The sequence below is a fragment of the Oncorhynchus keta genome, chromosome 16 (assembly GCF_023373465.1).
Source record: "Oncorhynchus keta strain PuntledgeMale-10-30-2019 chromosome 16, Oket_V2, whole genome shotgun sequence".
In the NCBI taxonomy this organism is placed as follows: Eukaryota; Metazoa; Chordata; class Actinopteri; order Salmoniformes; family Salmonidae; genus Oncorhynchus; species Oncorhynchus keta.
In genome coordinates this window covers 9,546,167-9,573,087 of record NC_068436.1, presented here as the reverse complement: position 1 = coordinate 9,573,087, position 26,921 = coordinate 9,546,167, and the positions used below count along the sequence as shown (strand labels likewise).

The 26,921-nt window shown below is 42.7% G+C and overlaps 4 protein-coding genes across 9 annotated transcripts in view; 3 read left to right on the top strand and 1 right to left on the bottom strand.

Annotated features, from left to right (window-relative positions):
* The window catches only part of LOC118395568 (neurotrophin receptor-interacting factor homolog), a 384,346-nt gene that overhangs the window by 49,636 nt on the left and 307,789 nt on the right, over positions 1–26,921 (bottom strand). The gene's annotated exons all lie outside the window — the stretch shown is intronic.
* LOC118395583 (zinc finger protein 23-like) overlaps positions 1–26,921 on the top strand; it is a 135,782-nt gene that overhangs the window by 1,740 nt on the left and 107,121 nt on the right. The gene's annotated exons all lie outside the window — the stretch shown is intronic.
* LOC118395564 (neurotrophin receptor-interacting factor homolog) overlaps positions 1–26,921 on the top strand; it is a 238,501-nt gene that overhangs the window by 183,116 nt on the left and 28,464 nt on the right. For 2 of the 5 annotated variants that reach the window (XM_052465095.1, XM_052465097.1), the window contains exon 1: positions 23,069–23,407. In XM_052465095.1, coding sequence (XP_052321055.1) covers positions 23,125–23,407 — 283 coding nt within the window. In that variant the 5' untranslated portion in view covers positions 23,069–23,124. The other 3 variants (XM_052465094.1, XM_052465096.1, XM_052465098.1) reach the window with 3 other exon arrangements.
* On the top strand, positions 10,165–11,226 carry LOC127908086 (zinc finger protein 239-like). Its single transcript, XM_052465200.1, has one exon. The coding sequence runs from the start codon at positions 10,691–10,693 to the stop codon at positions 11,141–11,143; it is 453 nt and encodes a 150-aa protein (XP_052321160.1). The 5' UTR covers positions 10,165–10,690; the 3' UTR covers positions 11,144–11,226.

Genomic DNA, 26,921 nt, shown 5'->3' with positions numbered 1-26,921 from the left:
GGACTTAGACAGTAATAGTGTATACTCTGAAGGGTGCCTAGATAAGAAAGAGGAAGGTCTGGTCGTAGATGAAGTGACTGTGAAAGTGGAGGGTGACGTTTCTCCAACATGGAATGCAGATAATCACCTAGGAGACGGACACTCACAGGGCAGAGATTTCTTAGATTACAACGAAAGCTTAGATGCAAATCCAAACGTTGTGACCCACTCCCCGTTACACATGTGCAGGGATCGCGACCCAGTGTGTACGTTGATGGGGCATTCCGATTCACACGGTCGCGTCCTTTTCAATCAGGTATTGAACTCAAACAGCAGGGCTGGAGCCCAGGCGCAGGGAGGGGGAGCAACATCAGGCATTAGTAAAGAGAAACGGTTCCTCTGCATGTTCTGTAACAAAGGCTTCAGCTGCCTCCAGAAGGTGGAGATCCACCAGAGGGTCCACACAGGGGAAAAACCCTTCAGCTGTAACCAGTGTCACATGTGCTTTGCCCAGGCTAGTGACCTGAAGAGACACCAGAAGGTCCACACGGGGGAAAAACCATTTGGCTGCCATCTGTGCCAGGCCAGTTTCTCACACTCGTTCAACCTGAAGAGGCATCAGAGGGTCCATACAGGGGAGAACCCTACTGCTGCCCCCAGTGTGAGAAGAGGTTCTCCCACCAGCACCAACTGAAGATGCACCTGAAGATCCACACGAGAGAGAGGCTATTCGCCTGTATGCACTGGGGGAAGAGGTCCTCAGAGAGGAGCTACCTCAGGACACACCAGCATAATTATCGTTTTTGCCCTTAGAACAGCCACAATTCTACAGGGCGTGGAGTCTACAATGTATAAAAATGTTTATTTGCAGGACAAGGATTGTCCTGACTTTCAGGAATGCCTGAATTGTTTCACCTTGCTTTTCTGGTTGGCTGCAAGTTTCACCATCCAATTATATCAGGTCTACAGGAGTGCAAGTTTCACCATGGCACGGCCACGACGATACATTGGCACATGAGTGTTATTAGTAAATGGCAAATATGAGGCAGTTATTGCATTCTATCCATGTGGGCTTTCGTAGACTACCTGAGACATGAAACAGATGGGTGTCGCCAATTTGTTAATGCACAATTTGCCTAAATGGGTAATGGAAACACTTCAACCACTACATTTTTAGTTGACACTAGGTTTTAGCGATTTAAAAAATAAAAATAAAAGTGTGACATTAGGTTTTTATTGACACAAGATAGTTATATGGAAACGCACCCTAGCAGGCAGTTGTCGCATCTATTTTCTATGCTAACATTCTAAGTGTCGACCAAAAAAATGACTGGACAAGTTAATGGAAACCCTCGCTATGTCACAGAAAGAACAGGTGTTCCTAATGTTTGTACACTCTGTATAAGCCTAAAAAGTCTGTTACATAATGTTTGTACTGTGTAGGCTATATTATGTTCACAAGTGCCTGTTTCATTACTTCCATTCAACTACTTAATTTTGTCTCTTAAGACAGGAAATTAATGCAGTTTACCAAGTTTATGCAAATCTTTAGTTGAGATGTGCATGTGTGGTTTTCATATGGTTTATTTAAAACTTGTTTGTTTAATAAACACAGTTGTACTTTTAATTTGAAATTTCATTGAGACTCTTTAGTAAACATCACATTTGATCTCACTCTGTTCTGCATACACCCTATTGCACTTTATAACCAATATACACTTACTAAATATAACTACACATACCCACACACTAACAAACACCTACTGTACACGTCAAAATAGTTAGTCATGTATGTCTGATGATAACATTTGACTTATCATAGTTGACTTATTTGAACCCACAACAACATATTTATGTCCACCATGATGGATTTAACAATTAAGTCCTATTGTAACTACAGTATAGGACTCAAGTGTAGTGGGGATGGGTTAACACTCTGGGTCAATACTTGCAAACACAGGGGTTATAAAGTACTTACGGTAAGTAACAATAATTAAGTACTACTTAAGTATTTTTTGGGGGACGTTATCTGTACTTTACTATTTATATTTGACAACTTTTACTTCACTACATTCCTAAAGAAATTATGTACTTTTTACATTTTCAATGCTTAGCATGAGAAGAAAATGATCAAATTCACACACTTATCAAGAGAACATCCCCGGTCATCCCCACTGCCTCTGACCTGGCGGACTCACTAAACACAAATGCTTCATTTGTAAATGATGTCTGTGTGTTGGAGTGTGCCCCTGGCTATCTGTAGATTAAAAACCAATAACATCTAATTTGGATTTCTTAATATAAGGAATTTGAAATTATTTATACTTTTATTTTTGGAGTTACATTTACTTTTGATACATAAGTATATTTAAAACCAAATACTTTTATACTTTTACTCAAGTAGTATCTTACCGGGTGACTTTTACTTTAGTCATTTTATATTAATGTATCTTTACTTTTACTCAAGAATGACAGTTGGGCCATTTTTACAACACTGTGCAAACAACTTGTTTAAATGGTTGCTTATCTGGCACAAAATGTGTATCAGCCAATTAAAAGCGTAAATTTACTTGCACGTGACAGAACGCTAAATTGGTCCCATAACATGGCACACGTTGGCCCTATGCTAACCTCAAGCCTGTCACAAATTCTTCATCAGCATATCAAAGACTTTATATCCACCAGCCAATATTATTTCTTAAAATAGGTCAACCCTGGCAACTAGATGGATCTTTTAAACCTTCAAATTCAAGGTTTACTTTTGTTCGGTTGGTCTGTAACGAAATGTTGTGTGCCAATATTGCATTGACGCATCCTTGACGAGGTTACTGGCTACTACTGATGTTAGACTACATTTTCACGGTTTTGGCATATATGAATAAATTCATGTTTCTGTTTCACACGCACCCTTCCGCAAGAGGTCCTTACAACTTAAGTTTATCATACATCGTAAAAAAGACAGTCAAATAGAAGTCATGTAGGCTACCATTATCACCATCACTTCTAGGCAGCACACACTGCTAAAGCGTTCGACTCTAAATCAGTAGAGCACTTTCAACCATGAGCCCCCCTCGCATCAAGCTTTTTTTGTTAGGAAAAAAACTGTTCACTGCCGAACCTTGATGCTCGATTCAAGACGCACGTGACGAAGTGGATGATTATTATAATGCATAGCCTATAAAACGTTATAGGCCTGCATGTAAGTGTAACCTACATAAGAATATACTAATGACAGCGTAGTGTCATCCTACATTAAGACTGTCGATTAAACATATTTAAAGGAACTGCAATACTGCCTCATCTGTAGGATGATAACGAGGATGCTACCTTATAACCCTATTGTACACTAACGCTCATCCTCCTCGAGTCAAGTAATGCATATGTTACCACGTTTCCATCCACAGTTTGTGAGTAAAGTCATACTGTATAGAAGAAATGACAGCTGTGATGGAAACTGGAGGTTTCGGTAAAATGTTTTAATTGCAGACAGATCATGTGTTCTTTCGACATGGTGGGATCTTTTGGGGTGGGTAAAATGTATTATGCGAGAAACGGCGGTGGAAACGCTTTTGTGTAAATATTGATAACCATCATGTCGAAGTAAACTTGGAGTCACGCAACAATATGGTTTATGGTCCTCCCACTACGACTCGGGGAAACCATGCAGTTTTAGGCTACATGTTAAATAAGTTATGATGACTATCACAGGGGAGTATAAGTGCACAGTGTTGAGTTTGACGCGCATTTCCAATAAATATCGTGTCTTATTCTGGTGACTTGATGATCGATGCTTGACCGCTATTTGACAAATACAAATATTCTCGCTCTTTTCCATAATAATATTATCATGTAGACTTGCCTACCTGCACAGCCTCCCCGAACTGTATCTGCCAGCTGTTGGCTAGAGCACACGTGCCAAGACCAGTAGGCACGTTTGCTATTTAATGTAACAGTTTGTGACAAAACTATCCGTAGAGTTGGAAACACATTGAACTTTAGATTGTTATTAGGTACATGAAAACTTCAGAGATAAAGTCAGTCAAATACATGTGATAGTTGTTTTGATGAACAGAACTTACGGTTTGGAAGAACTTGTGCCAGGATATAATCAGTGAGGTTATCATAGGGCTAATGTTTGCTAATACACATTTTGTACCAGGGACTCATTTACATTTAAGTGGGTGTTTATGTTCGCAAGTATGGACCCTCCATGTTGAAAGTGTGTTTATTATCTGTGTGTCTGTACCTGTAATCTGTATCACCTGTCCCTTCTAGGAGGAGGAGGATGGTCCAGAGGTGCTGCTGGTGAAGGATGAGGGGTGTGAGGAGGGTCTGGGGAACCCTGAGGGGACCATGGTCTTGGAGGACAACCAGACTACACCTCCTCCTGAACCCACAGAGGAGCCAGCTGAGCAGCACAGGACCACACACACTGAGGTGAGCCCACAATGATCTTAAAGGTACTAGGTCAGGGCCTGTCCACCAAGTAGGAGTTTTTTTTAAATTTATTTTTATTTGACCTTTATTTAACCTGGCAAGTCAGTTAAGAACATTCTTATTTTCAATGACTGCCTGGGAACAGTGGGTTAACTGCCTGTTCAGGGGCAGAACGACAGATTTGTATTTTGTCAGCTCGGGGGTTTGAACTCGCAACCTTCTGGTTACTAGTCCAACGCTCTAACCACTAGACTACCCTGCTGCCCCAAGTGCTGATCTCAGATCAGTTTGGCCTTTTAGATCATAATGAATAAGACTATATAGACAGGTGGGGGACCTGATCCTCAATCAGCACTTCTACTCTGAGACAGTTTGTGGATACATGCCCAGGTCTTGGTTAATTTGGTATTACGTTTGGGACCATGCCTTTCAATTATCAAACCATTAATTAAAGAGTGTCAAGTAATCAAATCAACTAACATGTTTGCATAGTACTCATAGTAATTCCTAATTTCCCATTCAGAAGATGTTCATAGCAGGGTGCTCATATCAGATTTCTTGATCCAATATCCTCTCACTCTTTGTCTCTTACAGTCAGTAGACATGGAGAATGGGAAGCCTGATCTGCTGCTGGTCAAAGAGGAAACAATAGAAGACGGACCAGAGAGCATTGATCTGCTGAGTGGACTAAAGATGGGGGAGCAAGGTAAGGGGGAAATACATATAGCCTACATACAGTAATAGATCTGCAATGGGAATAGTTATGCACCCGGCTATTGTTTTTTCTCCATTCATAAAATGAAATGAATAGAACTTATGTTTACATAGATATACACAAATTCTAATATATGAACTTGACCAGGTAATTGACAAACTCAATATATAGAGTTTTCTCTGCCATGTTTATAAATTATATTTTTTAACCTCTTCCTGCAGATGGTTGGCTGGAAGCTAACAGAGGAGACTGGGCGACCATCTTGGATTCCCAGACTGGTATAGCTAAGGGCCCAGGGGACACCATCACCGAGCAGGCCAGGACCAGAGGCGACCAAGTGGATGTCAGTGGATGGGACAGTATCCTCAACTCTGGGCTGGGGAACAACACTTTTAACCACAACCAGAAACAGAGAGTGGAACATAAAACAACATCTGAATTTAGTGACAACAGACTGGCTGAGACCAGGGTGAGGCGTAGATTTGGTCTGCGGGGACGAGGTGGTGTCCATCTGAGAACAGACTCGGCGAGCGATGCTCCGTCCTGCTCCTATAGTTGTGATTCAGAGAGACTGATGGCGCCTCAGGTTAACCCCCTAACAGGTGCTGCCCTCAGCCTGCCTTCTATAGGATCTATCAACTGGAAAATGGACCCTGTGACAACACAGACACTCCCTGACCTTCGTTCTCCTCACACTCTCCTTATGTTAAACCAGACCTCAGACAATGCCAGTGCCTCAACACTAAATGGCTACACAAGCCCATTGACAAATGACAGTAGTAGTAATGCTATCAGTAGATCTGGTAGCAAAGAGAAGCGCTTCCCGTGTTTGTTCTGTGGGAAAGTCTTTCGTTTCTCTAAACAGGTGGAGAGCCACCAGAGGATGCACACGGGAGAGAAACCGTTCGGCTGCCACCTGTGCCGGGCCAGTTTTTCACACTTGTCCAGCCTGAAGAGGCACCAGAGAGTTCACACAGGGGAGAAACTTTTCAGCTGCCTCCTGTGCAGGGCCAGTTTTTCACACTCCTCCAGCCTGAAAAGGCACCAGAGAGTTCACACAGGGGAGAAACCCTACACCTGCTCTCAGTGTGAAAAGAGGTTCTCCCACCAGCACCATCTGAAGATGCACCTGAAGGTCCACACGGGAGAGGCCATTCACCTGTACTCACTGCAGGAAGAGGTTCTTCGAGAGGAGCTACCTGCGAATACACCAGCAGAAAATGTGCACGCCCCATGAATAGTAAAATGTAATGAAGTACTAGTTTGTTTGTAGTTAATTCTTTTGGTTTTGCATATAGAGTGACAATCTTGTCCTGTTTGATGCTGGTGTTTTATGAGGAAATGATAGTGCCTTAATGAATTTTATCTTGACATTAAGTAGCAAAGATTAACCTTTTTCAAAGCATTCTAAATTTAATTTTATCAAAGCGAGGGTACAAGATGTACAGGAAAGTGTTACCATAGTGAGAAGTTATTCTACAATACATGTCACATGTATAATTTTGTGCAATAAAAGTATTGTACTTAAATACAAAACAGAATCTGTGCTGACTGACTTGGTTATTATTTCAGTCGATCCAAAACTTAATTCTTGAATCAACACATTGATTTATAAAAATAATAAACTCCAATGGCTCTATATTGTTGGGTACTTGAATCACATTGTTAGAAATGTGATTGATTGTGGTTAACATTGTCACATGCGCCCAATACAATGCTTACTTACAAGCCCTTAATCATCAATGCAGTTAAGAAAACGCCCCCAAAAAGTTTATTTGTCACGTGCGCCGAATACAACAGGTGATGTACAACAGTGAAATGCTTAGTTACAGGCCCTAACCAACAGTTTGATTTTTAAGTTAAAAAAAATAGGTATTAGGTTAACAATAGGTAAGTAAAGAAATAAAACCAGTAAAAAAAGAGTGAAATAACAGCGAGGCTATATACAGACACCGGTTAGTAGGGCTAATTGAGATAGGATGTATATGTAGGTATGGTTAAAATGACTGCATAAAAACTCAGCAAAAACAGAAACATCCTCTCACTGTCAACTGTGTTAATTTTCAGCAAACTTAACCTGTGTAAATATTTGTATGAACATAAGATTCAACCACTGAGACAAACTGAACAAGTTCCACAGACGTGACTAAGAGAAATGGAATAACATATCGCTGAACAAAGGGGGGTCAAAATCAAAAGTACTGCAGTGCATCTCCTCATTGACTGCACCAGATTTTCCAGTTTTTGCTGTGAGATGTTACCCCACTCTTCCACCAAGACACCTGCAAGTTCCCGGACATTTATGAGGGGAATGGCCCTTGCCCTCACCCTCCGATCCAACAGGTCCCAGACGTGCTCAATGGGATTGAGATCCAGGCTCTTCGTTGGCCATGGCAGAAGACTGACTTGCAGGAAATCACGCACAGAATGAGCAGTATGGCTGGTGGCATTGTCATGCTGGAGGCTCATGCCAGGATGAGCCTGCAGGAAGGGTACCACATGAGGGAGGAGGATGTCTTCCCTGTAACGCACAGCATTGAGATTGCCTACAATGGCAACAAGCTCAGTCCGATGATGCTGTGACAACAATGCAAATAGTCCGGGTAGCCATTTGATTACTTGTTCAGGAGTCATGGCTTGGGGGGAAAAAACTGTTGAGAAGCATTTTGGTTCTACACTTGGCGATCAGGTACAAGAACAACAAATAATAAAAGAGCAGCAGCAAATAACAATAGCGGGGGTACCGGTACAGAGTCAATGTGAGGGGGCACCGGTGTCGAGGTAATTGAGGTAATATGTAGGTAGAGTTATTAAAGTGACTATGCATAGATAACAGAGAGTAGAAGCAGTGTGTGTGTGTGTGTGTGTGTGTGTGTGGTGGGGGGGGGGGGGCAATGCAAATACTCTGGGTATTTTGATTCGATTTTCAGGAGTCTTACAGCTTGGGGGCAGAAGCTGTTCAGAAGCCTCTTAGACCCAGACATGGCGCCCTGGTACCGCTTGCCATGCGGTAGCAGAGAGAACAGTCTACGACCAGGGCGGCTGGAATTTTCTAAATGTTTTATTGATTGTCTCTGCAGAGCAGTGTTAGAAGTCCAATCAAAACCGTGACTCAGAACTACCACAATGAGAACTGGGTTGCACTATGAGTGTATCTTCATCTTGTAGTCAATAGTCCACATCCCCACACTGGTTTTCATCCATTTACACCCCGGCAACGCGGAGTGCCTGGCTACAGCCCTTAGCCGTGGTATATTGGCCATATACCACAAACCCTGAGGTGCCTTATTGCTATTATAAACTGGTTACCAATTTAATTATTATTATTTTATTTTTTTCACCTTTATTTAACCAGGTCGGCAAGTTGAGAACAAGTTCTCATTTACAATTGCGACCTGGCCAAGATAAAGCAAAGCAGTTCGACACATACAACGACACAGAGTTACACATGGAGTATTAGAGCAGTAAAAATACATGTTTTGTCATACCCGTGATATACCACGGCTTTCAGCATTCAGGACTCGAAGCACCCAGTTTATAATGGTAGTTAGATCCCTGAATGTGTAATGTAATAAGCAATAACGTAATTAAAAGAACAGCGCGCATACCTTTTTAATTTAAGCAGTACCTGTTTTCACTAGCCACACCCTTTGAGCTATGACGTAAACCAATAAGATCCTCCCTCTTCAGTGTAAACGGAAGTGAACATTGACCAAGAACCACTTTAGTGTTTTTATTGTTGTTATTTAGACGTGTATTGACATACTGGAACAAAAAAATAACGCATAACATCACAGCATCGCATACTTACCCCAGGTAGTGTTTAATTTGCGTTGGGGACTGGACTTTATTAGTCGACGTTATCTAGGTAAAGCTAGCTAGACTAACGTTAGTTAACAATGGCTGCTAACTGTATGCTTTTTCACACTCAAATAGCCTCCATCATGGAGGTGCTGGCGAATGCAGCCGTGGCAGAGATCTGTAAACTCGTAGACGACGACTATGCAGTGTCTCGTTTGGAAATAACTCAAAGCCAGAAAGAAAACAGGGGATTGCGGAGGAAACTACAGCTACTCGAACTGAAGGTGGCACGAGAGCGCGTACTCGACAGTCGTCCCAGTAGTGTCAAGATCCTTGACCGATACATTTTGCAGAAGGCAGGGTGTGTGACATGTCGCCCTGTTCTCTTCTGCGCGACTTTAGATGCGTTAACCAGAATTGGTGCTTGGTCAGTTTTTGGATACTATGCTAAATTATTCCCCTGATTACTTAGCTTAGACACAATATCATAATAACCAGATTTTTGATTTACTGCATTTCCTATTATTTACTCAATTGAAACAATGTGATGCCTGAAACATAATACACCAATCAATAAATAGTATCTCAAGAAGTTATGCAAAGGGAGAGCTTACATCCTTGCCAATTCTAGACAGTGTCAAAATTGTATTGGTGAACAATATAGTGTTGAGCATTGACAGTAGCTAATCTAACCACCTCTTTTCTCCCAATCACTCTCTCAGGTGAAGGACATCTCACTGGAGGCCACAGGAGCTTTGTGAAGCCAGCGGGACACAATACATGGAGAGATGAACAACCAATAACTATTGATGAGGGGAGCGGAACCTCAACCCAGCACGTTATCAGGATAGAGGTTAGTGTAATAGTGTTGCATAAAAAAAGTACTTTGTAAATAAAATCTGGCCCGTTTATTTCAGAAAGGCTCCCCTCAGATATTCACTTGCTTACATGGAAATTCTAATTTGTTTGCCATATTGGAGCTTGTGCGACTTCCCTACGACATTGTTATCCAATTATACTAATTTCTATTAATTGTAATCCGGTAATAACTTTCTCTCTTCTTGTGCCAGTCTGCAGGCTGCAGGTCCTGGAGGATTGTCTCTGGTGAAACAAGAGAGGAATGAAGGAGAGGACCCACAAAACAGCAGAAGCATCCCTACTGGTGCGGGGGACCTATCCACCAACGCTGCGACCCAGCCCAGGACCCGATGCAGCATTATGGAGGTCAGTGGAACAATGAACGCCATACTCAAGTCAGACACAGAGACTTCAACTGTAACACAAATGCTTTTACACACAGGATCTGACCACAGGTCAGACCTAGAGAGAATGGGGCTGGGGAGACTGGGCTGTTCTCCTGCTACCGGCTCAGAGTATTTACTTTACGGTAACCGAAGCCCGAGGACGGTTCATTCCCATCGGAACTCAGGTGATGCGTTAGAGACTGCCACTGATCCGTCTTGTTCTTACGCTACACAGATGAACCTTGGCAACATGCCCTTGGGCTAGGAGACACAGACTGATCTGTCTATAGGGGACTGGAACTGGTACAGTAGTAGTATATACTCTGAAGGGTGCCTAGATAAGAAAGGGGAGGTTGTAGTTGTAGACGATGGGACTGTAAAAGTGGAGGGCGACGCTCCTCCCACATGGAATGCAGATAGTCACCTAGGAGACGGACACTCACAGGGCAGAGATTTTTTAGATTACAGCGAAAGCTTTGAGACAAATCCAAATGTCGCAACCAACCCTTTACACATGCTCAGGGATCGCGATCCAGTGTCCATGTCGTTGGGGCCTTCTGATTCACACGGCCGCATCCTTTTCGATCAGGTATTGAACTCAAACAACAGGGCTAGAGCACAGGTTCAAAAAGGGGGAGCCACATCTGGCAGTAGTAAAGAGAAACGATTCTTCTGCATGTTCTGTAACAAAGGCTTCAGCTGCTCCCAGAAAGTGGAGATCCACCAGAGGGTCCACACAGGGGAGAAATCCTTCAGCTGTACCCAGTGTCACATGCGCTTCGCCCAGGCTGGTGACCTGAAGAGGCACCAGAGGGTCCACACAGGGGAGAAACCATTCGGCTGTCACCTGTGCCGTGCTAGTTTCTCCCACTCATCCAGCCTGAAGAGGCACCAGGGGGTCCACACAGGGGAGAAGCATACAGGAGCCCCCAATGTGAGAAGAGGTTCTCCCACCAGCACCAGCTGAAGATGCACCTGAAGGTCCACACGGGAGAGAGGCCATTCACCTGTATGCACTGCAGGAAGATGTTCTCAGAGAGCCCATTCAATCTGTGGGTGGTTTGAATAAAAGAATATCAACCTTTTTTTGGGGGGTTGTAGGATGGGAACTGTGTAGGAATGATAATGGAGGTACATTTATGGTCTCCTCACTAATGTCCAGCTTGCTAACAGGCATCGAAACGAAATCTAAACAGTTGTGGAGCATCAATTTATTTAATTTTAATGGGGGAATAATGGCACATTTCAAACATTTCCTGACTCATTATTCGACTGTCTGTCAAAGGGAGAGCGAGCTAGATCCAGAGCTACATCACCATAGTTACTGATGCATGCTATTGAAATGTGATTTATTATAATACCCCACTCCTTGAAAGTCATGTATTGATTATACACTGATGTTACAAAACATTAGGAACACCTGCTCTTTCCATGACATAGACTGACCAAGTGAATCCAGGTGAAAGCCCTGATCCCTTATTGATGTTACTTGTTAAATACGCCTCAATCAGTGTAGATGAAGGGGGAGAAGGATTTTTAAGCATTGAGACAATTGAGACATGGATTGTGTATGTGTTCCATTCAGAGGGTGAATGGGCATGACAAACAATTTAGATGCCTTTGAACGGGGTATGGTAGTAGGTGCCAGGAGCACCGGTTTGGGTCAAGAACTGCAACTCTGTGGGGATTCACTCAACAGTTTCTTGTGCGCATCAAGAATGGTCCACCACACAACTGTGGGAAGCATTGGAGTCGACATGGGCCAGCATCCCTGTGGAATGCTTTCTTGTACCTTGTAGAGTCCATGCCCTGACGAATTGAGGCTGTTCTGGGGGAAAAAGGTGGGGATGCAACTCAATGTTAGGAAGGTGTTCTTAATGTGTTGTACATTCAGTGTACAGTATATAGCATACTTGATGATCACTGCAATCAACAGCTGCAGTGTTGCTCATTGGATTACCCCATATCATATCATGAAATAGGCTATGTGAAAGTATTTAAAGACAAAAGGCAGACACATGGAATTACTTTAATTGGATGGATGGTTGGCATGACAAAGGTAAAATGTGGGTGAAATTTTTCTTCCGAATACATTTGTCGAGCTCGTTATGTGTTGTTTCGTGGACGGGACCCTCGCCTGAATGGACTTGTGCCTGGTAAAAACCTTAGACTATTTTAAGCCTTTTAGGCCCAAGGTGTGGTATATGGCCAATATACCACAGCTAAGGGCTGTTCTTACGCACGACGAAACGCGGAGTGTCTGGACACAGCCCTTAGCCGTGGTATATTGGCCATATACCACAACCCCCCGAGGTGGCTTTTATAAACTGGTTACCAACGTAATTAGAGCAGTAAAAATAAATGTGTCATACCCATGTTATACGGCCTGATATACTACGGCTATAATGCGCAATATATTACAATATATTCCAACAAAATACACCAACGACATCAGTTCGGAGATAAAGGTTGTGAGCACAGTGTTTCTGATCAGATCAACAATTCTATTCAGTGCCTTCAGAAAGTATTCAGACCTCTTGACTTTAAAACATACCTTTTATTTGCATAAGTATTCAGACCCTTTGCTATGAGAGTTGAAATTGAGCTCAGGTGCATCCTGTTTTCATTGATCATCCTTGAGATGTTTCTACAACTGGATTGGAGTCCACCTGTGGTACATTTTATTGATTGGACACGATTATGAAAGAAACACAACCGTCTATATAAAGTTCCACAGTTGACAGTGCATGTCAAAACAAAAACCAAGCCATGAGGTTGAAGGAATTGTCCGTAGAGCCAAGAGACAGGATTGTGTCGAGGCACAGATCTGGAGAAGGTTACCAAAACATTTCTGCAACATTGAACGTCCCAAAGAAGTGGCCACAGTGGCCTCCATCATTCTTAAATGGAAGAAGTCTGGAACCACCAAGACTCTTTCCAGAGCTGGCTGCCCGGCCAAGCTGAGCATTCAGCGGAGAAGGGCCTTGGTCAGGGAGGTGACCAAGAACCCGATGGTCACTCTGACAGAGCTCTAGAGTTCATCTGTGGAGATTGGAGAACCTTCCAGAAGGAAAACCATCTCTGCAGCACTCCACCAATCAGGCCTTTATGGTAGAGTGGCCAGACGGAAGCCACTCCTCAGTAAAAGCCCGCTTTGAGTTTGCCAAAAGGCACATAAAGACTCTCGAACCATGAGAAACAAGGTTCTCTGGTTTGATGGAACCAAGACTGAACTCTTTGGCCTGAATGCCAAGCGTCACACCTGGAGGAAACCTGGCATCAAATCAAATGTATTTATATTGCCCTTCGTACATCAGCTGATATCTCAAAGTGCTGTACAGAAACCCAGCCTAAAACCCCAAACAGCAAGCAATGCAGGTGTAGAAGCACGGTGGCTAGGAAAAACTCCCTAGAAAGGCCAAAACCTAGGAAGAAACCTAGAGAGGAACCAGGCTATGTGGCGTGGCGAGTCCTCTTCTGGCTGTGCCGGGTGGAGATTATAACAGAACATGGCCAAGATGTTCAAATGTTCATAAATGACCAGCATGGTCCAATAATAATAAGGCAGAACAGTTGAAGCTGGAGCATAAGCAGTTGAAACGGCACACCATCCCTACGGCGAAGCATGGTGGTGGCAACATCATGCTGTGGGGATGTTTTTCAGAAGCAGGGACTGGGAGACTAGTCAGTATTGAGACAAAGATGAACGAAGCAAAGTACAGAGAGATCCTTGATGAAAACCTGCTCCAGAGTGCTCAGGACCTCAGACCTCAGTTTCAAAAGGAGGAGGTTACCTGCAAGGTACCGTCATCATTGCTTTGCACAAAAGGGGCTTCACATTGCTGCCAATAAAATTGCACCAAAATCAACCATTTATCGGATCATCAAGAACTTCAAGGAAAGTGGTTCAATTGTTGTGAAGAAGACTCCAGGGCGCCCAAGAAAGTCCAGCAAGCACCAGGACAGTCTCCTAAAGTTGACTCAGCTGCAGGATCCGGGCACCACCAGTACAGAGCTTGCTCAGGAATGGCAGCAGGCAGGTGGGAGTGCATCTGCACGCACAGTGAGGCAAAGACTTTGAGGATGGCCTGGTGTCAAGAGAAGAAGAAGCCACTTCTCTCCAGGAAAAACATCAGGGACAGACTGATATTCTGCCAAAGGTAAAGGGATTGGCCTGCTGAGGACTGGGGTAAAGTCATTTTCTCTGATAAATCCCCTTTCCGATTGTTTGGGGCATCTGGAAAAAAGCTTGTCCGGAGAGGACAAGGTGAGCGCTACCATCAGTCCTGTGTCATGCCAACAGTAACGCATCCTGAGACCATTCATGTGTGGGGTTGCTTCTCAGCCAAGGGAGTGGGCTCACTCACAATTTTGCCTAAGAACACAGCCATGAATAAAGAATGGTACCAACACATCCTCAGAGAGCAACTTCTCCCAACCATCCAGGAACAGTTTGGTGACAAACAATGCCTTTTCCAGCATGATGGAGCACCTTGCCATAAGGCAAAGTGATAACTAAGTGGCTCGGGGAACAAAACATTGATATTTTGGGTCCATGGCCAGGAAAATCCCAGGATGTGGCCCAGGAGTTAATTGACAGCATGCCACGGCAGATTGCAGAGGTCTTGAAAAAGAAGGGTCAACACTGCAAATATTGACTCTTTGCATCAACTTCATGTAATTGTCAATAAAAGCCTTTGACACTTATGAAATGTTTGTAATTATACTTCAGTATTGTATAGTAATTCCTGACAAAAATATCTAAAGACACTGAGGCAGCAGACTTTGAAAATTAATATTTGTAATTCTCAAAACTTTTGGCCACGACTGTACACTTTGGCAGACAGTCCAACAATGAGTCCGAAAGGTTTAGGAACTTAAGACACATTTTATAAATGTGCTATTATTCCCCTTTAAGAGTGCCCCCCACCTCTGTGAAGACTGAATGCGGCCTGTGGGGCAACATTAGTTTGGCTACATGATGTTCACAAATGCCTATTTCCATTCAACTACTTCATTTCCCCCCCAATACACTTTAAATGAGAAAATGTATGCAGTTTATCAAGTTTATGATTTTTTTTTTGTGGCATGTGTACGTGTGGTTTTCATATGGTGTATTTAACATTTGTTTATGTTTAATAAACACAAAATGGGACGTTTCATTCAAAGACTTTGATTGAGACTCTTGAGCATACATCACATCAACGCTCGTGTCCACAAAGCATACCAGAAAAGGTCCTACTCTATGAATCCTGTAAAAAATAAACTCCCAGCTCAGAGTGGGTTTTAGGATGACGTTAAGACACTGCCCAGACAAACTCTGAGCCAGGAGTAAAATCAACTCTTAAAAGTTTATATCAGCTGGTAATCATGACAGCAGTTTGAGGTACCGCAAAGGAAAGTCAGTGACGACGATGCTCATTGAAATTGTCGAAAATAAAGGGGAATAATTTAGATGATGTATCGCCCGCGGGGGAACTCGATAGCACGCTTCAGACAACCAATTGAATGTGACTACATCAAATGTTGCAATGGTAAAACGTTTGATATAATTTTCCTGACACGATCATTTTGCCTTCTCTTAATTATCGCCTAATATGTTGGCATGCATAACTTTTTATTTTATTTTTTACAATATTGTTGTTGTTGCCAATATTAACGTTAGATCAACACACTCGTCACTACCGTTTAACAACTCTAAATTGCTTTGGCACAGTATGACTCAAGTCACTTACCGACAATGTTGCATACAATGTTGCCTACAACATTTTGAAGGTCTTATTTTAATTAAACACAATCAGTTAACATAAGCCCAACATGCCTTCAATCCCCAATTTATGGGCATGCCCAATTTTAAACACTTTTTTTTTATCCCTTTGTGCTCCAAAGGGATAAATTGAAATAACTTCATGTAGATAAATAATCAAAAGAAAAACAGGTTTATTTATTATGTGAAATAGGCCTAATATGTTGTTGACTAGGTGGGACTCTTATGACTAAAGAGGCGTAACCCATAAAAGTAGAAGTAAACTCCCACTGTGCACAGACCTCTATTCCATGTTGGTTCAAATATGGAAACAACATTGATTCAAGCAGTGTGGGCCCAGTGGGATGTCTCTATTCTCAACCTATTCTGCATACACCTAGCAGCACTTTATTTCCAATCACTTCATTATAAATATACCTAGTGTCAAGTAATTAAATCAACTAACATGTTTACAATCTCTCATTACCCAATCAGAAGATGCTCCATAGCAGGGTGCTCATATCAGCTTTCTTAATCCAACATCCTCTCACTCTGTATCTCTTATAGTCAGTAGACATGGAGGATGGGAAGCCTGATCTGCTGCTGGTCAAAGAGGAGACAATAGAAGACAGACCAGAGAGCATTGACCTGCTGGGTGGACTAAAGATGGGGGAGCAAGGTAAGAGAGAAATACATAAAGCCTACATGAAGTAATAGATCTTTAATTGGAATAGTGATGCACCTGGCTCTTTTTTTTCTTATTCATAAAATTAAATCAATACAACTTATATTTACATACAAAAACACAATGTATGAACTTGACCAGGTAATTGACAATTAAAAACTGTAGAGCGTAGAGTTCTCTGCCATGTTTGCAATGTCTACTTTGTAACCTCTTCATGCAGGTGGTTGGCTGGAGGCAAACAGAAGAGACTGGGCAGCCATCTTTGATTCTTAGACCCAGACCAATGCAGCCAAGTGCCCAAGGGACAACATAACTGAGCAGGCCAGGACCAGAAGCGACACAGGGGAGGTCAGTGGATGGGACAAAGTCCTGGGGAATGACACTTAACCACAACCAGAAACAGACAGTCGAACACAAAACAACATCCAAACTTAAGTCTCCATGATAACAGACAGGACGAGGAGTAGATTTGATCTTCGGGGACAGGGAGGTGTCTGTATGCAGGGGGAGAGAACAGATACTGACCTGGCTAGCGATGCTCCGTCCTACTCCTATAGTTGTGATTCAGAGAGACTAATGGCACCTCAGGTTAACCCCTTAACAGGTGCTGCCATCAGCCTCCCTTCTATAGGATCTATCAACTGGAACATGGACCCTGCGACAACACAGACACTCCCTGGCCTTCGTCCTCCTCACACTCTCCTTAAGTTAAACTAGACCTCAGACAATGTCGGTCCTTCAACACTAAATGGCTGCCCATTTACAAATGACAGTAGTAGAGAGAGAATCAGTAATGGTGGCCGCACCAAAGAGACTTCAAAGCACTTCCATTCCCCAAATCAGGTGGAGATCTACCAGAGGATGCACACAGGGGAGAAATCATTCTGCCACCTGTGCCGGGCTAATTTCTCCCACCCGTCCAACCTGAAGAGGCACCAAGAGGGTTCACACAGGAGAGAAACCCTACAGCTGCCTCCAGTGTGAGAAGAGGTTCTGAAGGTCCACACGGGACCTTTGCACACTGCGAGAAGAGGTTCTCAGAGAGGAGTTACCTCAGGATACACCAACAGAAAATGCACACGGCCCATATATGACATGTAATATAATACTAGTTTGTTTGTAGTTAGTTCTGTTGGTTTGGATGTAGTGGGAAACTGGATGAGGTGAACTGAGGAAAAAATTAGTATGAGGCAGAGTAGATATGGTGATGTTTGGTTCGATGGTGCCTGTAAAAATGCTGATGATGATGATACTGGTGTCAGTAGTGGAAAAAGTACCCAAAGGTCATACTTGAGTAAAAGTAAATATACATTAATAGAAAATGACTCAAGTGAAAGTCACCCAGTAAAATACTACTTGAGTAAAAGTATAAAAGTATTTGGTTTTAGATACACTTAAGTGTCAAAAGTAAATGTACAATGCCTCCAGAGTGCTGCAGTGGTCTAAGGCACTGCATCGCGGTGTTAGAGGCATCACTACAAACCCGGATACGAACCTAGGCTGTATCACAACCGGCCGTGATCGAGAGTCCCATAGAGCGGCGCACAATTGGCCCAGCGTTGTCCGGGTTTGAGGAGGGTTTGCCCGACTCCTTGTGGCGGTCCGGGCACCTGCAGGCTGACTCGGTCGCCTCCGACACATTGGTGCGGCTGGCTTCCGGGTTAAGCAGGCGGGTGTCAAGAAGCACAGTTTGGCGGGTCATGTTTCAGAGGACGCATGACTCGACCTTCACCTCCCGAACCCGTAGGGGAGTTGCAGCGATGACACCAGATCCAAATTGTGCATTTATGTTTAGTGTGTCCACCAAATCAGAGGAGGTAGGGATGACCAGGGATGTTCTCTTGATAAGTGCGTGACGATCATTTTCCTGTCCTGCTAAGCATTTAAAATGTAACAAGTACTTTTGGGTAATAGGGAAAATGTATGGAGTGAAAAGTACATTATTTTCTTTAGGAATGTAGTGAAGTAAAAGTTGTCAAAAATATAAATAGTTAAGTATAGCTGCCCCAAAAAACTACTTCAAATACTTTAAAGTATTTTTACTTAAGTACTTTACACCACTGACTGGTGATTTATAGTGAGATAAGGATAGTGCTTTAATTCATGTTTACTTTAAGTAGTGAAGCTGTGTGTAATGTTGAACCTTTTCCAAAGTATTCTAAAATTCACTGTATCAAAGCGAGGGTACCATATTTATAGAAAAGTTGTATTATTCTTGTCACCTATAGTTTTTTGGGGGGACTGTATCATTTGTTTCCCTTCTCTCAGTCAAATTAAAACATTATACCTCATTCTTGAATTAACACCTATGGTAAAAATGTATAAATAATAAACTCCAATGGCTCCATATTGTTAAGTAATTCAATGAAAGGGTTAGAGATGTTTTTGACTGTGGTTAACATTTTATAATATCATGTCATGTTTCTGTGTGTACAGCAAAGAGTTTCTTATATAAACCTTTATACTTTTCTGTTCAGTTTACAGAGGACCAGTTGATATCCGAAGTTGCTGGTAGGAGAGACTGGACCTCTGAAGCGGCTGGTCACAAACCCTGGTCCTTGGTCAGAACCAGTCACTCTTCCTTCCCGGGTCAGAACCAGGACCGCACCACAAGGGACAGTGCAGGGATGGAGCAGGGCCTGGGGCTAATAGAGATCGACAATCCTGTTCCTTTGATACATGCACCACAGTATCCATGATCAGGATGGGTGTTCACCACTAGAGTTACCTAGCCTATAACACAGCACACAGCACACAATCCCAACAACACCCAAACAATGGCTAGAGGTCAAGGAGGGAGCTCAAAGACTAACCACCTGAGGGTGATGGCTCCTGCTTCTGCCTCCTCTGGTGTCATTGGGTCACAACGTGGGAGGCCAAGCTTTAGGATGGACGCTGACAAGCAGTAAGTACGCATGCCCAACGTGTGGAAAGGGCTTCGCTTAGGCAAACTAAACTACATGACCAAAAGTATGTGGACACCCGCCAGTTTAACATCTCATTCCAAAATCATGGGCATTAATATGGAGTTGGTCCCCCCTTTGCTGCCATAACAGCCTCCCCTTGTCTGGGAAGGCTTTCCATTAGATGTTGGAACATTGCTGCGGGGACTTGCTTCTATTTAACCACAATAGCATTTGTGAAGTCGGGCACTAACGATGGGTGATTAGGCCTGATTCATAGTCGGCGTTCCAATTCATCCCAAAGGTGTTATATGGGATTGAGGTCAGGGCTCTGTGCAGGCCAGTCAAGTTCTTCCATACTGATTTCGACAAACCATTTCTGTGTGGACCTGGCTTTGTGCACAGGGGCATTGTCATGCTGAAACAGGAAAGGGCCTTCCCCAAACTGTTGCTACAAAGTGGGAAGCAAGGAATCGTCTAGAATGTCATTGTATGCTGTAGCGTTAACATTTCCCTACACTGGAGCTAAGGGGACCAGCCCGAACCATGAAAACAGCCCCAGACCATTATTACTCCTCCACCAAAGTTTACAGTTGCCACTATGCATTGGGGCAAGTATCGTTCTCCTGGCATTCCCCAAACCCAGATTAGTCTGTCGGACTGTCAGATGGTGAAGCGTGATTCATCACACGAGAGAATGCGTTTCCACTGCTCCAGAGTTCAATGGCGGCGAGCTTTACACCACTCCAGCCAACACTTGGCATTGCGCACTGTGATCTTAGGCTTGTCTGTGGCTGCTCGGCCATGGAAACCCATTTCATGATGCTCCCGACGAACAGTTCTTGCAACCAAGGACAGACGATTGTTACCCGCTACACGCTTCAGTTCCGTTCTGTGAGCTTGTGTGGCCTACCACTTCACGGCTGAGCCGTTGTTGCTCCTAGACGTTTCCACTTTACAATAACAGCACTTACAGTTGACCAGTGCAGAAATTTAACGAATTGACTTGTTGGAAAGTTGGCATCCTATGACGGTGCCATGTTGAAAGTCACTGAGCTCTTCAGTAAGGCCATTCTACTGCCAATGGTTCTCTGTGGAGATTGCATGGCTGTGTGCTCAATTTTATACACATGTCAGCAACGGGTGTGGCTGAAATAGCCAAATCTAATCATTCGAAGGGTTATCGACATATTTTTTTGTATATAAATCAAATCAAATGTTATGTCACATGCGCCGAATACAACAGTTACCGTGAAATGCTTATTTACAAGCCCTTAAGCAACAATGCAGTTCAAGAAAGAGTAAAGAAAATATTTACTAAATACACTAAAGTAAAACTTTTTATTAAAAGTAACAATAAAATAACAATAATGAGGCTATATACAGGGGGTACAGGTTAGTCGAGGTAATTTGTACATGTAGATAGGGGTAAAGTGACTATCCATAGATAATAAACAGCAAGTAGCAGCAGTGTAAAAACAAGGGGGGTCAATGTAAATAGTCCAGGTGGCCATTTGATTAATTGTTCAGCAGTCTTATGGCTTGGGGGTAGAAGCTGTTAAGGAGCCTTATATAGTGTATATACAGAATAATAGAACCACCCGATCCACTGCCTGTTCACCCCGCTATCATCTAGAAGGTGAGGTCAGTACAGGTGCATCAAAGCTGGGACCGAGAGACAGCTTCTATTTCAAGGCCATCAGACTGTTAAACAGCCATCACTAACATAGAGGCTGCTGCCAACAGACAAATCTCTGTCCACTTAAATATATGGACTTAATAAAAGGTATCACTAGTCACTTTAAATAATGCCACTTTAATAATGTTTACATATCCTATATTACTCATCTCATATGTATAGTGTATTCTATACCGTCTACTGCATCTTGCCTATACCGCACGCCATTGCTCATCCATATACTTGTATGTACATATTCTATTTAATCCGTTTACATTGTGTGTATAAGGTAGTTGTTGTGAATCTGTTAGATTACTTGTTAAATATTTCTGCATAGTCAGAACTAGAAGCTCAAGCATTTCGCTACACTCGCATTAACATCTGCTAACCATGTGTATGTGACCAATAAAATTTGATTTGAGCACAAGGTGCACCTGTGTAATGATCATGCTGTTTAATCAGCTTCTTGATATGTCACACCTGCCTGGTGGATGGATTATTTTGGGAAAGGATAAATGCTCACTAACAGGGACAAACACATTTGAGAGAAACACTATCTGAGCATATGCAACATTTCTGGAATATTTTATTTCAGCTCATGAAAAATGTGACAAACACTTTACATGTTGCGTTTATATTTTTGTTCAGTGTAAATACATACTCCCGTTAAACTGAGAATAATTAAATTGTCATGGTGATGCAGTTTGGACGTTTGGTATAACGTGACAAATTATCATACATGATTGACAGTGATGGCCTATTTTGAAATGAGGTAGCCTATTCCTAATTTAGTGTTCAAGGGGATTTAAAACTGTAAACAATAGATTGTGATCGTAAATTCAATCTGGAATGCCAAATTCAAAGGGTTTCGCTCTCTGAGTTCACACTCGACGCCCTGGCGGAGGAGAAGGGTTGATCCGAGCGTTCTGACTTCCACCGCAGTCATGCACCCAAGCTAACTGGCTGAAATTGTCTAGCTTGCTAACTACTTCGACACAAATGAGAGAAGACGTCACTCTGACCATTTTACACGCCCTATAGCAGAGCTGGTTATGCTGTGTTCTTTTATTCTGAGCGTTGGTGACTGTAACTCTGCTGCTGGCAACAATTTAATTACGCGTTTTTGCCGACGTTGACTCACACTGGTCATATTCAACAGGTGTTGAGCGTTCGTAAATGCATCAGTTATTCTGCGCTCTGGCACACTCAGAGGAGAGTGCTCAGAAGTCGATAGCCAGAGTGAATTTACGAACGCATCCACAGTGTGGCCATAGGCAGACGTTGCAATTGAAGGATGCATTTCACGCTATTAAATTGGCTACATTTTGTCAGTACAAACGTTGATTGAAGAAAAAAAACTGTTTTGTGCTCCCCCACCTAAAAAAAAAAATGGCACAACACCACTACTTGTAACCTTAACGTTTGTTCAACTGACTCTCTTATTTGTTGATTTAATCGGACTTTATTCATATAATGCGTAGTCCAGGAATGACACGAGAAAGTAGCAACTCTCTAGATCGCAATGATACTCTATAAGCAGTACCGTATTTCAAAGATCAGCGCGCATACATTTTAAATGTAACCACACCTAGGTATTGGAGGAGCTCCGGAAGGTGGTAACTGGAAGAGGGGAGGGACCAATAGAGAGCCTTTGAGCGGAACTGTCTTTAGTGGTAAACGCCAGAGGGTGGTGACCAAAACGTGATTTCCGGACGAGTCAACTAGCATTTATTTAGACTGGATGAGTGTATTGGCACAGCAGGGAACACAGGATGAAACTCAAAATATCAGTCCATTAACTGACACCGCCATAGCGTCCCATACTTACCAGATGGAGTTGTCAATGTAGTTTTAAATTCGCATTGGGTGCTAGGACTTCGTTAATATATATTATATGAGGTAACGCTAACTAGGTAGCTGATCACGTTAGCTAACAATGGCTAATGGTATGGTTTTTCACACTCAAATTGCCTCCATTATGGAGGTGCTAGCGAATGCAGCAGTGGGAGAGATCTGTAAACTCGTAGACGACGAATATGCAGTGTTTCGTTTGGAAATGTCTCAAAGCCAGAAAGAAAACAGGACATTGCGGAGAAAACTACAGCAACTGGAACTGAAGGTGGCACGGGAGCGCGCAGAGGGGACAATGCGAGAGCGCGTCGTCGCCAGTCGCCCCAGTAGTGTCAAGATCCTCGACCGGTATAGAGGAATGACAAGAGGTATATTTTTCAGAAGGCTGTCGCCGTTCATAAAGTTCATTCCTTATAGCCCCGTTCCCCCTGAACGTGTTTTCAGATGTTACACAGAACTGGGTCTTGGTCACTTTCTGGATGGTATGCAATAATTCAAATACCCTGATTACGATATCTAGCGCAAATATTCAATATCATATAATAAACAACTGCGCACGACTTTTGGATGCTGAATAAAAGCAGGTTACCTTTCCAGAAGATACCGACCCTACCGTTACCATTGTTTACAATGAACAGCACTGGGGCTCCAATCATGGTTAGTAAGTGTAAATAACATTTTATTTAACACGCTGGCCTGTAGAGACTATTGTTTATTTTTTGGGGGGGCTCCAATCAGTAGCCACAGCAAAAACGTATGTGGACACCCCTTCAAATTAGTAGATTTGGCTATTTCAGCCACACAAGCTCACAGAATGGGACCAGCGAGTGCTGAAACGCTACCAAGGACAGATTTTTTTTAACGCAACACCCACTTCCCAGTTCCAAACTGCCTCTGGAAGCATTGTCAGCACAAGAACTGTTTGTCGGGAGCTTCATGAAATGGGTTTCCATGGCCGAGCAGCCACACACAAGCCTAAGATCACCATGCGCAATGCCAAGCGTCGGCTGGAGTGGTGTAAAGCTTGCCGATTGGAGTCTGGAGCAGTGGACACCATTCTCTGGAGTGATGAATCACACTTCACAATCTGGCAGTCCAACAGACAAATCTGGGTTTGGCGGGTGCCAGGGGGATGTTACCTGCCAAATGCAGAGTGCTAACTGTAAAGTTTGGTGGAGGAGGAATAATGGTCTGGGGCTGTTTTTCATGGTTCGGGCTAGACCCCTTAGTTCCAGTGTAGGGAAATCTTAATGCTACAGCATACAATGACATTCTAGATGATTCTGTTCTTCTGACTTTGTGGCAACAGTTTGGGAAAGGCCCTTAACTGTTTCAGTATGACAATGCCCCCGTGCACAACTCAAGGTCCACACAGAAATGGTTTGTCGAAATCAGTATGGAAGAACTTGACTGGCCTGCACAAAGCCCTGACCTCAACTCCCTCAAACACCTTTGGGATGAATTGGAAAGCTGACTACGAGCCAGGCCTACTCGCCCAATTTTAGTGCCCAACTTCACTAATGCTCTTGTGGCTGAATGGAAGCAAGTCTCCGCAGCAATGTTCCAACATCTAATGGAAAGCCTTCCCAGACAAGTGGAGACTGTTATAGCAGCAAAGGGGGACCAACTCCATATTAATGGCAATGCTTTGGGAATTGGATGTTCGACGAGCCATGTAGTGTATCACAGCCATTTTGGAATTGCAGGGTCAGCCAACGTGACATGCAATCCCATAATGGCTGCTGTGGCTACTGCTAACTAGCATGAGGATGAAAATGGCTGTTTTCCAGGAAAACTAGCAGTATTTAAATCTTCTCGATGAAGCAGTGTGGTTTCCTGTCTTTACTATCATTAACTGAAGACTGATAGTTTTTATCAAAGATTCTCTGTAATAAGTTATTTTGCGATCAACTTATTAATCACGTAACTAATTAACTAGGAAGTCGGGGGCACCAAGGAAAAATATTCTGATTAAATTTAGAATTTCCTAAAATAACTTTTCAGATATTTTATCTGATCAATTAGTATTTTAATTAATGAATTATTTACTTTACCTCACCCTTAGTCTTATTCCAAACATCGTAAATTGTTGGTTATCTGCATGAACCCAGTCTTCACTGAGTCATCCATACATCAATTATCTTAAATCGTGTATTTATTACTAAGTAATTCACAGAAATGCATAAACAAACAAACAAACAAACAAACAAGGTAAATGTGGTTACATGAAATGATAGGAGAATGTGCCCTAGTGGGCTAAACCGGCATGGCGGCTTGTTAGACAAAAGGGGAAGTGGGGGTCAACTAAGAAGTCACTACAGAGTGATAATTATAACAATTGAAATGCTAATCCTTTGCACATGAACGCTCACTCATTCGGGAACAATTGCAATCAATATATATATTTACGCTGTGTCGTCTTGATCGCTGGTGAAATGTTTCGGCGGTTGTCGTTCTTCACGTTCAATGATTCCGAATTCCTAGCTGCAGACCAGTAATTAATATCAAAGACTTGTTCATATTCTGTCGGTATCGATAGTCTAAGAGTTTAACCACGTAGTATGGTTAAAAGATTCAGCAATGGTCTACAACCTTTGTCTCCCCTAATGGAGAAAAACATGGTCTGCAACCTTTAGCCATCTCGTAATTGTGATAAGCTCGGTCTCCTGATAATTTCTCAAAGTTGGGTTTTATTCGGAATGGCAGAAAAGGGGCTGTCCTAGGAGGCCTGACCCTAACTGGGCTCAAAGGCGGTCCTGTGATTTAGTTCAAATCAAAAGGGATTTGTATTTTTCTTAATTAAACAGTCCAAAATCATATTATACAAACAGTATCATACTCACTCATTCATCTTATACAACAATTAGATGTAAACCTCATATCTGAGGCTATTATATAAACAGCGTTATGGTAATGTGGCCACACCGTCTCCCATGAGCTTCCCCAAGTTGTGACAAACGGACCAGTTCGTAGCTGGATTCTTCACCCAGCTTTTATACTTTCTCTGGAACATGAAATTTGTTCGTACCTCAAGTTCTGTGAGGTGGAAGGATTTCCTTTGTTCTCATTGAAAATCTACTCTCTCTGTACTGTGTGTCCATGAGGAGATTCTCAGGAATTTATGACGTCTCTCTGACCACAGCAACCTAGTTGAAGGAGGAAAGGGAGAGGCAGGGAGAGGGGGATGGGCTTGCTATACCCAAAGAGGCCAACGTCATGACAGTGGATAAAGGTCAAATCTGGAGTACAGTGGCGTTGTACAGACGCATATCTCGTGCTGGTTCCATGGTGTCTTAATGTAACCATGAAAAGATGCAGTAGTCTCTACAAGCCAGAATGTTGAATAACATTATATTTACACTTTACCGGTTGTTCATACTGTTGGTCCTTTTGGAGGTGGAGATCTCTTGACATGTACGTTGACCGAAGCACGTTTCCTTGCAGTTAGCTGGAAGCGTTTGCCGTTCGGTTATCCTCGGCCATATTGTGCAGGTGTTTGTCAAATGCGAATTGCATTTCTTTAATGTGGATATTTTGTATCAGATTACCTCCGACATAGGAACAAAATCAGTGGACAACAAGTAAAGTAAGTTGAAATGTTTGTTCAACATTCTGACTTGTAAATGGGACTGTTCAGGAATGCTGAGCCTACATGATATAGACGAGTGTGTAAGTATTTCACTCTCAGATTCTAAAAGAGGCTATTGTAACCAGAGCCATATACACTGCTCAAAAAAATAAAGGGAACACTAAAATAACACATCCTAGATCTGAATGAATGAAATATTCTTAGTAAAGAATTACTTTTTTTCTTTACATAGTTGAATGTGCTGACAACAAAATCACACAAATGATCAATGGAAATCAAATTTATCAACCCAT

Coding starts and splice junctions, on each gene's coding strand:
- LOC127908086 (XM_052465200.1), top strand. CDS start 10,691: ATGCTCAGGGATCGCGATCCAGTGTCCATGTCGTTGGGGCCTTCTGAT.